The 14,558-nt window shown below is 37.4% G+C and overlaps 1 protein-coding gene across 2 annotated transcripts in view; it reads left to right on the top strand.

Annotated features, from left to right (window-relative positions):
• LOC123756821 (limbic system-associated membrane protein) overlaps positions 1-14,558 on the top strand; it is a 241,354-nt gene that overhangs the window by 208,559 nt on the left and 18,237 nt on the right. For both annotated transcript variants that reach the window (XM_045740190.2, XM_045740191.2), the window contains exon 5: positions 5,801-5,909. In XM_045740190.2, the coding sequence (XP_045596146.1) occupies positions 5,801-5,909 (109 nt within the window). The remainder of the gene's footprint in view (positions 1-5,800; positions 5,910-14,558) is intronic.

Consider the following 14,558-nt stretch of genomic DNA (forward strand, 5'->3'; position numbering starts at 1 on the left):
AGGGTATTAATTTCATCAACACAAGACAGAACACGAAACAATGGGTATTGAAATGGAAGTGATTGTAGAAAGCCTATTGGTCCATATTTCTTGATGCTTCTATATTGGAACGGAGTCTTGAGGTGGGTAGAATATAGTTGTGCATTAATTAGCTGTTGATTGTTGATTACCAGCACGACATAACTGTGCCACGACATAGTTAAAAGAATTGTAACCTGGAGTGCTACTGCCCTCACGAGAATCACGAGGTTCGAACCCTCATCACGGCCTTTGTGGATTTATCCATTTGCTATATCACGTTTTTGTGATTTGTGTGGGTATTGAAGTAAGAGCGTAGACGTAGAATATCTGGTTGACAGAGCTGGGTGCATGGGGATAATTGTGTGAAACTCTGGTTTGTGTCTCGGAGAGGCTGCATGATCGGTGTGAGGGCAGTAGCACTCCCTCAATTCTTGTTGCAATTCTTTTACCATGTCACGGCACAGTTGACTAAGCGTGTCTGGGATCATCCCTGGAGTAGGTTCAAACCCTCATCACGGCCCTTGTGGATTTGTTTACCTCGAGTCACTGGGGAGGGACCTTTACAGAGGGCGTCATCAGCAGGCAGTATTTGAAAAGAGGATGACAAAAGTGCTAGAATGGCTTCACATGATGAAAGTGTAACATTGAGTGGCGAGTCTCGTGTTGTGGGGTGATGTCGTGTGAGAGCTCGTGTCATGTCAGTGTGTTTCGTGAGGACCCATATCATGAGAATTTATCGTGAGAACAAGTCACGCAAAAGGTGTCATGTGCAGGTATTCTTTGACAAAGTGTCATGCGAGATTTTCATGTAGAGAGCGAATGTCACGAAAATCATGCCATTTGATGACGGGACTGAAAGCTCTTTAATCATGCGTCTTATAAAGATGATTGAAATGAGAGCAACTGGCGTAATATTATGCAATACTGTTCAGTGAGGCTTTACTGCAGAGCTGATATAATAGAAAAGCAAATATTTTCAGTATAACAATTCGTAATTTGAATCTCCAAATATGTGCAGTGAGCCAGAAACCGGCTCATAAATAACGCTCATGAATTAGATTTCTGATATTTTGAAAACTAGGGGAGTTTGGGTAAAATTTGCCCCATCGCCGTTTTCACTAATTGCCATATTTTCGGTATATCAAGTTGCAATTTGCAACTACAAATATGTGCAGTGAGCCAGAATTCGGCTCAAAAATGACGCTCATGAGCCAGATTTCCGATATTTCCGACATTTTGAAAACTGTGGGGGGTTTGGGTAAAATTTGCTCCATCGCCGTTTTCACTAATTGCCATATTTTCGGTATAACAACTCGTAATTTGCAACTCCAAATATGTGCAGCGAGCAAGAATTCGGCTCAAAAATATACGCTCATGAGTCACATTTCCATGTTTTGAAAACTGTAGGGGGGTTGGGGTAAAATTTGACACATCGACGTTTTCACTAGGTGAAGTTCACTTTCTGGCTCACTCACCAATTAGGTGAGTACTAATTTGCCATATTTTCGGTATGACAAGTCGTAATTTGCAACTCCAAATATGTGCAGGAGTTGGGTATAATTTGATGTTTTGCAGTAAACTTTCTGACTCATGAGCGTTATTTTTGAGCCGAATTCTAGCTCACTGCACATATTTGGAGTTATAAGTTACGACTTATTATACCGAAAATATGGCAATTAGTGAAAACGGCGATGGGTCAAATTTTACCCCCCCTCCCTACAGTTTTCAAAATATCGGAAATATCGGAACTCTGATACACGAAAATCATCTCCCAGAGGGTATTGAGTCATTCCTCTGAATGTTACGCTGACGACGCCAAAATTATGAGAATTATTAAGACAGAGGAGGACAGCTTGAGGCTTCAAGAAGACCTGGACAAGCTGCAGGAATTGTCGAACAAATGGTTGTTAGAATTTAACCCAAGCAAATGCAATGTAATGAATATAAATGTAGGGAGCAGGAGGCCAGATACAAGGTATCATTTGTGAGATGAAATACTTCAAGAGTCAGAGAGAGAGAGAGAGAGAGAGAGAAAGACCTGGGGGGTTGATATCACGCCAGACCTGTCCCCTGAAACTCATATCAAGAGGATAACATCAGCGGCATATGCCAGGTTGGCTAACATAAGAACGACCTTTAGAAATTTGTGTAAGGGATCTTTCAGAACTTTGTATACCACATATGTCAGACCAATCCTGAAATATACGGCTCCACCATGGAGTTCATATCTAGTCAAGCATAAGACTTAACTGGAAAAGGTTCACAGGTTTGCCATCAGACTAGTACCCGAATTGAGGAGTATGAGCTACGAGGAGAGATTACGGGAATTAAACTTCACGTCACTGAGAGACAGAAGAGTTAGAGGGGACATGATCACCACATACAAGATTTTCAGAGGAATTGATAGGGCAGATAAAGATGAACTATTTACCACAAGAGGCTCACGCACTAGGGGACACAGGTGGAAATTGAGTGCCCAAATGAGTCATAGAGACGCGAGAAAGAATTTTTTCAGTGTCATAGTAGACAAATGGAATGCATTTGGAAGTGATGTGGTGGAGGCTGACTCCATACATAGCTTCAAGTGCAGATATGATAGAGTCTAGTAGGCTCGAGACCTGTTCATTAGTTGATTGACAGTTGAGAGTCGGGACCAAAGAGCCAGAGCTCAACCCCCGCAAGCACAACTAGGTGAGTACACACACACACACACACACACAGACGCACACACACACACACAAACACACACCTATGTACGTGCTGGAACCTGAGCATACAGACACCTACACACTCATTGATTATTGACTTCTGATATGTTACTGGACTCTAGGACGTGTGTACAGCAATCCAGTGCCCAGGAAAGAACATGGGAAAATCGACTACCGAGTTAATGTGACAGTATACACGCCGAACAAAACACAGGTAAACACGCCAAACACGGGAATACACGCCAAACACAGGTATTCACGCCAAACATAGGAATACACGCCAAACACAGGTATTCACGCCAAACACAGGCAAACACGCAAAACACAGGCAAACAATCCAAACCCAAGCTATCAAACCAGCTATCAATATTCACAACAGAATTGTATGTTTTGTACCAAGCTCTTCAAATAATTACAACACTACCAGCCAGGAAATACACAATCTATAGTGACTCCAAAAGCAAGATTCAAACCATTACGTACGATACTAAAACATGGAAAGAGCTTATCCATTCATACCTACATCTTCCACATGAACATCTTTCAAAAGGATATGACATATCAATGGTCCTGGGACCAATGGGTCCCAGGACAATGTGGAATACTCCACAACGAACTTGTAGAGCAACTAGTAAAAGCGATACACGATTCAACTATCATCACATATCATCAAGTTCCCCATATTGCACAGAAATGAGCACTAAAATCCACCATCAACCACGAATGTAGTGAAATTAAAAACATGCACTTCAATATTCTGTGGAACCATTAAATTGACAGGGGGAAGCTGTGAAACACGCCAGGCATAAAAACAGAGAAATAGATGTAACAATGACCAGACAAAGCATGGAACACACCAAACTAGCCACACACAGCTGTACATACAGGGCATATATAAATTAAATTTGTGTTCACTGCCATTTTCCAGAGACAATTGAACACTGCCTCCTACACTGTTTAAAACATCATAGTGGCAGAGTTCATTTCATACATGTACCAATTTGGAAGAAGAGATCTCCCACTACATATAAAAAATCAAGTAGTCAAAGCATTAGCTAAATATATCCCGTCAACTCAAAAATTAGTCCACATCTGACCTGTTCCAATAATTTAAACCACCGGGAGAATCACGCATGGAAAATAAGTCCTAGCTAGATAAAGTGAAAAGTAACAACCAGCTACGCCTTAAATACAACATCCAGCCCTCGCCGCCATGCGTCAAGTCTAACTAAAAAACGTTTAGTTTCGCCATTACCCTTGCATCAACTGCAACATCATCATCATTCAAGCCTTGCCAAATAAACATTGACGCGCTACTGTGATTCGTCTCCGAGCATTACCACGTGAGTAGTCATCGGGAGGAGAACACCTTTAAGCAAGCTTCATGTACCGTAAATAATAAGAGAGGTAAACACGAAAACACAAGCAAACAAGCCAGACATAGGTAAGCACACCTAGAACAATTAGCATAATATATCCTCACATTTTCAATTATATCACTGCATTAGGTGTTTTATTCAGGACAAAACAGCACACATACATAATGTATACAAAACCAATCAAAATATTGTCTCTAATTTCGATGTAAATACTTTATGTAATTCCATGATGAGCCAATACACTCGTAGTTCCTCATGAGAGATAGATGTAACATTTATTTTCATTAAAACATATGTAATCTACTGATACAAGTGCTCATGTTGTCCTCAAGTACTCAGGTTTTACTAACAAGAACTCCTATTACATCTGAGTTGTACATTTTATAATACATATGAGCTGTAAATATTGTAATACATGTACACTGTAATTCTCACACATACACATGTTTTAGTAATACGTGCATACATTGTACACAATTCCCATCCGCAATGCCAGTACCAGATATAAAAACTTTCCTACATCCCCATGGCATTTAAAATCACTTAATTGTTGCCAATCAATATAAACAACTTATAATTATCTGGATAATCGAATAAATTATTTTTTCTTATCCGGGTACTGTATGTTAATTCATTGTATTCCCTTTGCTGATATATACACCGTTTTGAGCTTACACAAAAACTCCTATATTGGCTTCCCGGCAGACTTGGAATCCATTTGTTATTTTGCTGACGTATGTAAATCCATTTGATTCCCTTGCTGACATTCGCAAAATCCAATCTAGTCTCTTACTGACAGATAAGAAGCTCTATTTTTACCATTTTTGCGCTGCCAGATATGGAATCCTTTCATTGTTTCCCTGACATGTGTAAAATCATTTTAATGTATTGTGAATTTTTACAAGGACTCGTTCTTTCTCTTGCTTACATTCTTCTTTCAGCCAGAATCACACAACTTAGACCAGTTGTCTAATATAGTCTGGGTGTATTTACGTTTAAACTTAAGTAAAACCATGATTCAAGTACTGAAATGCATGCATTTTTTTTGGTGGGGGGGGGGGGATGGTGGATGCTCGGTGTTGGGTTTAAGACCTATCAAGCGTTGAGAGGTTATTAAGGCCACTACAAAAACTGACCAACCTGAAAAATTTCTTAAGTCCTGAACATACTCCTAGGGAAAAAGCAAACTCTCAGTGTATGTACACCGATAAGCAGTACTCCTCTTGATATGTTTACCCCTGATCGTCTAACTGTTTGTATGAATGGCATTATTATCAAATATGGGACAATTTTGTTTTCCCTGAGGTATGTTATAGCAAAACAGACTAGTTAAATTAGATTAGGCTGCTAAGTTAGTTTGCGAATAACTTAACAGATTTGCACATGTTCACTTTTAAAGAAGTTCGGATTATGTAATGTTTTTAACAAATGTATTATAAAATTATGTCCTTAAATGCTTATCAACTTAATAATAAAATAATGATTATTTTATCCTTTATTCAACAGCTACCAATACTAAGACGCTTCTCATTTTGCCTCTAACAAATCAAAGATTCTTCCATTCTACCATCAAGAGATATAAGCTTCTTCCACCGACAGATCTAACGTTCTTCAATTTTTCTACCGACAGATCTAAAACTTCACGTTCTCCTCGCGACAGATCAATTAATCTTCACATTCTGCCACCGACAGATGTGGTTTCTTCACATACGGAACGTGACGAAGAATGACGAAGGAGAGTATGAGTGCCAGACGTCCACACATCCCCCTATGTCTTTTATGACCTTCCTCAAAGTGCAGAGTAAGTGCCAACTTGCTTGCTGCTGCTGCATGTTCCATCAGATGAGTGACAGAGTGCTAAGTTGCCTGTAGTCGCTGCATGTTCCGTCAGATTTGGGACAAAGTGCTAAATTGCCTGTAGTCGCTGCATGTTCCGTCAGGTGGGGACAGTACAAAGTTCCCTGTAGTTCGGTAAAGTCGTTTTCTTCGTGTCCTGAAATCTTTCTGTCGGAAAAACAGGTATGACCAGGTTGGCCTTTTTGCTCTGTGAATTCCCTCTTCGATGAGAATATGGGCAGCAAAGCCAAGGGCTACACAAAGTGTGAAGACTATGCGGTTCTAGATGAGTTCCAAGGGTAGAGTTAGGACGACGTATACAAAATCCTTCGTACTGGGGCTTTCGCCGTTGAAATGTAGATTTCGGATCGTGTATCCCACTCGATCCTCAGATGTGATCTGGTAGAATCTTGTCTGCTAATTCAGAGCATAAATTCCCTAGGATGTATATCCCGGTAAAGGTAATTATAAGAGCGGTAAGCCATTACGACTATATAGCAATCTAGTCGTAATATAGCAATATAGGTAAAGCTGTCTGAATTGCTTTGTGTTTGCCTTTCCAACCAAGTCTGATGAGCAGCAGCCTTGTTCGGTTTCAATGGGAGTTACCCTCGGCAATCGGCCAGATTCTACCAAAAATTTTTTTCAGGAAATACACGGGTATTTACCAAAGAAAAAGGGTTTATTGATTATTTCAAGCGTAGGTTAGACATATGCTTGCATACGTTTGAGTGGATTTAAGAATGAGCTGACTCAAATGGGCCAAAAGGCCTTCTGCATTTTTATTTGTCACGAAATAGGGAAATAGTTCTACCTGTTAGAATAAACGTTGTAATCATATACAGGACTTCTGAAAAGCAGCACCGAGGACTGCACTGACATATTAAGTAGTAAAACAACCATCTCCTCCTGTAGGACCTCGCTAATCAATAACCCGATAGTCATTAGGCTTTCATCTGATAGTCATTTGATCTATCTCCATTGGATAACAAATACCGTCTCACTATGATCTATCTCCTCCAAATGGCCATCAGATTAATGTACAACGCTCAATATTTTCACAGTTTTCATGTCCCATCACCTGGCGTTCATGTTAAGTCAGCTACTACATGCATATTCAATGACCATGAATTCATACTCAGCGTGTGATTTCGACGTATGTCATTCTAGATAAAATATTTTTCACAATATTTTGTTGTCCCCGTAGCACGGAAGAAGCCACTTAACGTCGACACCGTACAACCGTGTTTTGCTAATAATTTGGTATATTACCATCATTTATTTCGGTCTCCCATTTGTTTGTTTTTTCTAATGTATTTCAGAATAACTGAAATTGTGAGCTGCAATATATATACATATATAATGTGTATGCAATTCTCGGCAGCTAATTAAATAGAGTAATGAAAGCCTTGTCTTCAATACATGAATCATTAAGATATATTGTCATTTACAGTAAAAAAAAAGTTTAATATCAATTATTCGTTCCTCATCAAGTATGCATTTTGGGTAATAAATCTCTATTGATTTTGCTACTTAAATATGAATGACGTTGCACAGCTAATATGCTTATATATATATACATACATATATATATATATATATATATATATATATATATATATATATATATATATATATATATATATATATATATATATATATATATATATATATATATATATATATATATATATATATATATGCAAACAAGCCTGAATGGTCCCCAGGACTATATGCGACTGAAAACTCACACCCCAGAAGTGACTCGAACCCATACTGCCAGGAGCAACGCAACTGGTATGTACAGGGACGCCTTAATCCGCTTGACCATCACGACCAGACATAAGGAAGTGATAGCCGAGGCTATTTGAACCACTCCCCCGCCGGCACTTGTGTTCCTCACGTGTTGCCCCAAAGAATGAGGTGATTTGATAAAATGCTATGCCCAAGATTACCATCCGAGTGCCGGCGGGGGAGTGGTTCAAATAACCTCGGCTATCACTTCCTTATGTCCGGTCGTGATGGTCAAGCGGATTAAGGCGTCCCTGTACATACCAGTTGCGTTGCTCCTGGCAGTATGGGTTCGAGTCACTTCTGGGGTGTGAGTTTTCAGTCGCATATAGTCCTGGGGACCATTCAGGCTTGTTTGCATTTGTGTTCCTCACGTGTTGCCCCAAAGAATGAGGTGATTTGATAAAATGCTATGCCCAAGATTACCATCCGAGTGCCGGCAGGGAAGTGGTTCAAATAGCCTCGGCTATCACTTCCTTATGTCCGGTCGTGATGGTCAAGCGGATTAAGGCGTCCCTGTACATACCAGTTGCGTTGCTCCTGGCAGTATGGGTTCGAGTCACTTCTGGGGTGTGAGTTTTCAGTCATATATATATATATATATATATATATATATATATATATATATATATATATATATATATATATATATATATATATATATATATATTATTAAATATGACCGAAAAAGTAAGATTAATAATTCTAACACGAATTTTCTCAATCTTTCGTACATTACGCTTCACTGTTGGAGGTAAATCAAAAATCACTTCTCCAAAATTCATTTTTATTTCTAGTCTGACGCGACACGGGCGCGTTTCGTAAAACTTATTACATTTTCAAAGACTTCACAAATACACAACTGATTAGAACTTACGTCTCTCTGATATTATATCTACATTTGAGTGAGGTGGGAAGGATGATGTGGCATTAACACAAGACAGAACAGGGGATATTAATAGGGTATTAAAAGTATCAACACAAGACAGAACAGAAAACAATGGGTATTGAATAGAAGTGTTTGTAGAAAGCCTATTGGTCCATATTTCTTGATGCTTCTATATTGGAGCGGAGTCTTGAGGTGGGTAGAATATAGTTGTGCAATAATTGGCTGTTGATTGCTGGTGTTGACTTCTTGATGTGTAGTGCCTCGCAAACGTCAAGCCGCCTGCTATCGCTGTATCTATCGATGATTTCTGTGTTGTTTACTAGGATTTCTAGTAATCATCGATAGATACAGCGATAGCAGGCGGCTTGACGTTTGCGAGGCACTACACATCAAGAAGTCAACACCAGCAATCAACAGCCAATTATTGCACAACTATATTCTACCCACCTCAAGACTCCGCTCCAATATAGAAGCATCAAGAAATATGGACCAATAGGCTTTCTACAAACACTTCTATTCAATACCCATTGTTTTCTGTTCTGTCTTGTGTTGATACTTTTAATACCCTATTAATATCCCTTGTTCTGTCTTGTGTTAATGCCACATCATCCTTCCCACCTCACTCAAATGTAGATATAATATCAGAGAGACGTAAGTTCTAATCAGTTGTGTATTTGTGAAGTCTTTGAAAATGTAATAAGTTTTACGAAACGCGTCCGTGTCGCGTCAGACTAGAAATAAAAATGAATTTTGGAGAAGTGATTTTTGATTTACCTCCAACAGTGAAGCGTAATGTACGAAAGATTGAGAAAATTCGTGTTAGAATTATTAATCTTACTTTTTCGGTCATATTTAATAATATATGTCTACAGGAAAGACTGCTACCAAAATATACTAATATATATATATATATATATATATATATATATATATATATATATATATATATATATATATATATATATATATGTATGTCGTACCTAGTAGCCAGAACGCACTTCTCAGCCTACTATGCAAGGCCCAATTTGCCTAATAAGCCAAGTTTTCATGAATTAATTGTTTTTCGACTACATAACCTCACCTAACCTAACTTTTTCGGCTACCTAACCTAACCTAACCAATAAAGCTAGGTTAGGTTAGGTTAGGTAGGGTTGGTTAGGTTCGGTCATATATCTACGTTAATTTTAACTCCAATAAAAAAAAATTGACCTCATACATAATGAAATGGGTATCTTTATCATTTCATAAGAAAAAAATTAGAAAAAATATATTAATTCACGAAAACTTGGCTTATTGGATAAATCGGGCCTTGCATAGTAGGCCGAGAAGTGCATTCTGGCTACTAGGAACGACATATATATATATATATATATATATATATATATATATATATATATATATATGCGAACAAGCCTGAATGGTCCCCAGGACTATATGCGACTGAAAACTCACACCCTAGAAGTGACTCGAACCCATACTCCCAGGAGCAACGCAACTGGTAACTACAGGACGCCTTGATCCGCTTGACCATCACGACCAGACAAAAGGAAGTGATAGCCGAAGCTATTTGAACCACTTCCCTGCCGGCACCTGGATGATAATCTTGGGCATAGTATTTTATCAAATCACCTCATTCTTTGGGGCACACGTGAGGAACACAAATGCGAACAAGCCTGAATGGTCCCCAGGACTATATGCGACTGAAAACTCACACCCCAGAAGTGACTCGAAACCAATACTCCCAGGAGCAACGCAACTGGTAACTACAGGACGCCTTAATCCGCTTGACCATCACGACCGGACAAAAGGAAGTGATAGCCGAAGCTATTTGAACCACTTCCCCGCCGTTTTGATAAAATGCTATGCCCAAGATTACCATCCGAGTGCCGGCGGGGAAGTGGTTCAAATAGCTTCGGCTATCATTTCCTTTTGTCCGGTCGTGATGGTCAAGCGGATTAAGGCGTCCTGTAGTTACCAGTTGCGTTGCTCCTGGGAGTATGTGTTCGAGTCACTTCTGGGGTGTGAGTTTTCAGTCATATATATATATATATATATATATATATATATATATATATATATATATATATATATTTTGGTAGCAGTCTTTCCTGTAGACATATATTATTAAATATGATCGAAAAAGTAAGATTAATAATTCTAACACGAATTTTCTCAATCTTTCGTACATTTCTTTTCACTGTTGGAGGTAAATCAAAAATTAATTATCCAAAATTCATTTTTATTTCTAGTCTGACGCGACACGAGCGCGTTTCGTAAAACTTATTACATTTTCAAAGACTTTAGTTCACAAATACAATGTATTTGTGAACTAAATACAATGTATTTGTGAACTAAAGTCTTTGAAAATGTAATAAGTTTTACGAAACGCGCTCGGGTCGCGTCAGACTAGAAATAAAAATGAATTTTGGAGAATTGATTTTTTATTTACCTCCAACAGTGAAAAGAAATGTACGAAAGATTGAGAAAATTCGTGTTAGAATTATTAATCTTACTTTTTCGGTCATATTTAATATATATATATATATATATATATATATATATATATATATATATATATATATATATATATATATATATATATATATATATATATGTGTGTGTGTGTGTGTGTGTGTGTGTGTGTGTGTGTGTGTGTGTGTGTGTGTGTGTGTGTGTGTGTGTGTGTGTGTGTATGTATAATAGACATACACATCTGTTCGTGTATTCACCTATCAGTCTATTCATCCATCTATATATTCATATATCTATAAACCATTTACCCATCTTTCCCTCTATCCATTCATCTTCTCTATCCATTTATTTATCTATCTATCCATCAATGTGTCAATCCATCCATCTTCCCTCTTTATACATCCATCTATCTGTCTTTCGATTTATCCATCCATTTATTCGTCTATTCTTCCATCTAACTATTCAGCTTTCTATCCCTCAATCTTTCTCCATTTTTCTATCCATCCATTTAATATCCGTCCATTTAGAATCCTCCCATTTAGTATCAATCCATTCAGAATCCATCCATTTAGAATGCATCCTATTATGTATCCTTTCATCCATTTATTCGTCTATACATCTAACCACTATCTATCCATATCTGTCTCTCTGTCTCTCTCTTATATAAATTATAATTTTGTACCATTACTGTGTGGTGGTCGCCCTGGGGAACAGATTAGCAGTGTGAAATATTGACAAATAGAATGGTGTTCCCATTTACGTTGCGAAAGCCGTAGGGGCTTTAGAAACCTTTGAAGTTGGTGAAAGACCGTCTGTTTTATGCGAGTGTGGTCAAATTATGGTCAGCAGGAAATTGCTGTTAATTTTCCCATGGGTCTAAGAGGAACTGTGTATATTACTATAAGATAAAAATTATTTGGAAAATATTTTGGTACGAAGCCGGGGTGCAGAGCCGAAAATCGTCGTGGGAGTCTGATTGTGATATTGACACGTTGTTCGCTTTTGAATTCTGGCGACTCCGAGAAACCTATGTTCATCCCATACCCCAGACTATTTTCTCTGCCAATTTGGGTGAGGCTAGCCCTAAGCGTTTAGCCAATCGTGAATCTAAAAGAAGGAGTTAATTTACTGTTCAGTGGTGTGGTTGCTGCATGAAGTTTAGGTAAAGCTAAGACCTATTTCATTGCTCCATAGTGTGGTTGCTGCACATCTGGATGAGCACCCATCACACTGGATTGGCCTGGTATGGTCAACAAACTGTTTGCAATCTGTCTGGCCACTCGTCATATTATATTGGTTTAGTATCGTGTACGAACTGCTGTTTAGAATCTGAATTGACATCTACAATATTGCATAAGCCCACTTCTCCCATTCCAAATCCAACGACAGCCATAGACGGGAAATATTGCAAACCAAAATAACTCTAATCTTTGCACACCTTTAACAACGCTGCAACTGGCTGCTAATTCGCTCACAAATATATGATTAGTGAATTTGTGTGATTCAAGGTTAGCTCTTCAACTGCTTGAAAACCCAATTTGTAAAATTCGCATTAATGATCACGTAATAGTCCAGAAATACTGGACAATTATGAGTAAATAGAATAAATAGAAATAAGAAACACAGGTTTACCAGTTGATTTATTGGTAAAGCTGTGTTCCTCATTTCAATTTAATCACCAAGCTATATTTTTTTGGTTTGCTTTATTTACTCATCAAGCTGTATTTCTTATTTTTATTTACTCGCTGAGCAATATTTCGTATTTACTTCAAACTGCGTTTGTCCAACTGACTGAAGGTGTGTGTCTTTCCAGTCCAATGGGATTATCCCTGCTTGTTCTCACCAATCGCATTCAGTGGGTGAAAACATTTCGGCAGTAATAGTTTCAACCTGTTTAACCGAGTTTTAAATCTGGCAGTTTTATCCCTTTGCTATCTTTTAGTATCGTTTAGTAAAAAAGGAATGAATTTGTTTTATCTAGATACATAATTTTTTTACGATAACGTATTTTGGCAACTTATGTGCGGGAAATGAAAAATAATTTATCATAATAATTAGACCATTAAGTGGTTTACTTTAAATGCTAATCTTTAAATAATTGAAGCTTTATATATGAATCCTCAACACGAAGTCATGACGACATATATACATTGTTCATGAAGCCTTGGCAATCTTTCATGTTCGTTAGTCACATTATACATATTCTAGCAAAATCAAATTTGTGGACAATGTAGTTTTTAGTGTTTTTAAGTAATCAAATATTTTTCTATAATAGTATCCAATATGATATAAAAGTGGCATTTTGGTAATTAATATGACTTCAACAGACAGAAAGATATTCCGTTAACTAAGACCTTATTACTGTTACGCCCGAATACGTGATAAATCAATGACCAACAAAAAAAAATGAGAGGGGGAGAGTGAGGAAAGAAGAATAAAAAAATGGAAGATGAGGAACAGGAAACTGTCTCCTCTCAGATTTCATTCTAGTTTCAGATTAAGTTGGGTGGAAACAGTCTCTGCTGACGTCGTGTACCCAAGATTTTTTCAAGTCTAACCCGGTTGAAAATGTAATAACACTGGTTTTTTATATATAAATAATTCCTCTTCTAAAAAATATGCAATGTTATTCCCATCACGAAATTAAAATATGGCTTCACAATATTTCCATTTCCATGCAACTAAAGCTACTAGTTGATATATATATATATATATATATATATATATATATATATATATATATATATATATATATATATATATATATATATATAAATATATATATATATATATATATATATATATATATATATATATATATATATATATATATATAGAAGGGATACCAGGGACCCATAGCCTCGGAGAAGAAAATAAAGAGTTCTCAGAGAAGACCTTGTGGATCCTCACTGAACACTGATATTTTCTTCTCCTACCACCCCTATTCTTTTGGTATGTGTGAATATTTATCTAACTTTATTTGAAAATGTCATTACACAAAAAAAGTTACAATATTGATTACATGCAGGGTACAAGGCTGCTTGTCACAAGTTGAACAGCTCCTCCAGCTCCTCAGATGGCGGGCAGGAACCATGGATGCAGTAAGCATTTCCTCTCTGGATTGCCACACTATGGCGCTGAAAAAGAAAACTGGCAGCTCTAGGGTCTCTAGTTGTTTCGATTAGCTTAGACCCCAACTCCTTCAAAAAGCTAGCAGCACTTTTACCCCAGGCACCAAGTGTCTCTGATGCAATGGGGACAATATATATATATATATATATATATATATATATATATATATATATATATATATATATATATATATATATGTTGTACCTAGTAGCCAGAACGTCGTACTCGGCCTACTATGCAAGGCCCGATTTGCCTAATAAGCCAAGTTTTCCTGAATTTATATATTTTTCAATATTTTTTCTTATGAAATGATGAAGCTATCAATTTCAT

The sequence above is a fragment of the Procambarus clarkii genome, chromosome 26, assembly GCF_040958095.1.
Source record: "Procambarus clarkii isolate CNS0578487 chromosome 26, FALCON_Pclarkii_2.0, whole genome shotgun sequence".
In the NCBI taxonomy this organism is placed as follows: domain Eukaryota; kingdom Metazoa; phylum Arthropoda; class Malacostraca; order Decapoda; family Cambaridae; genus Procambarus; species Procambarus clarkii.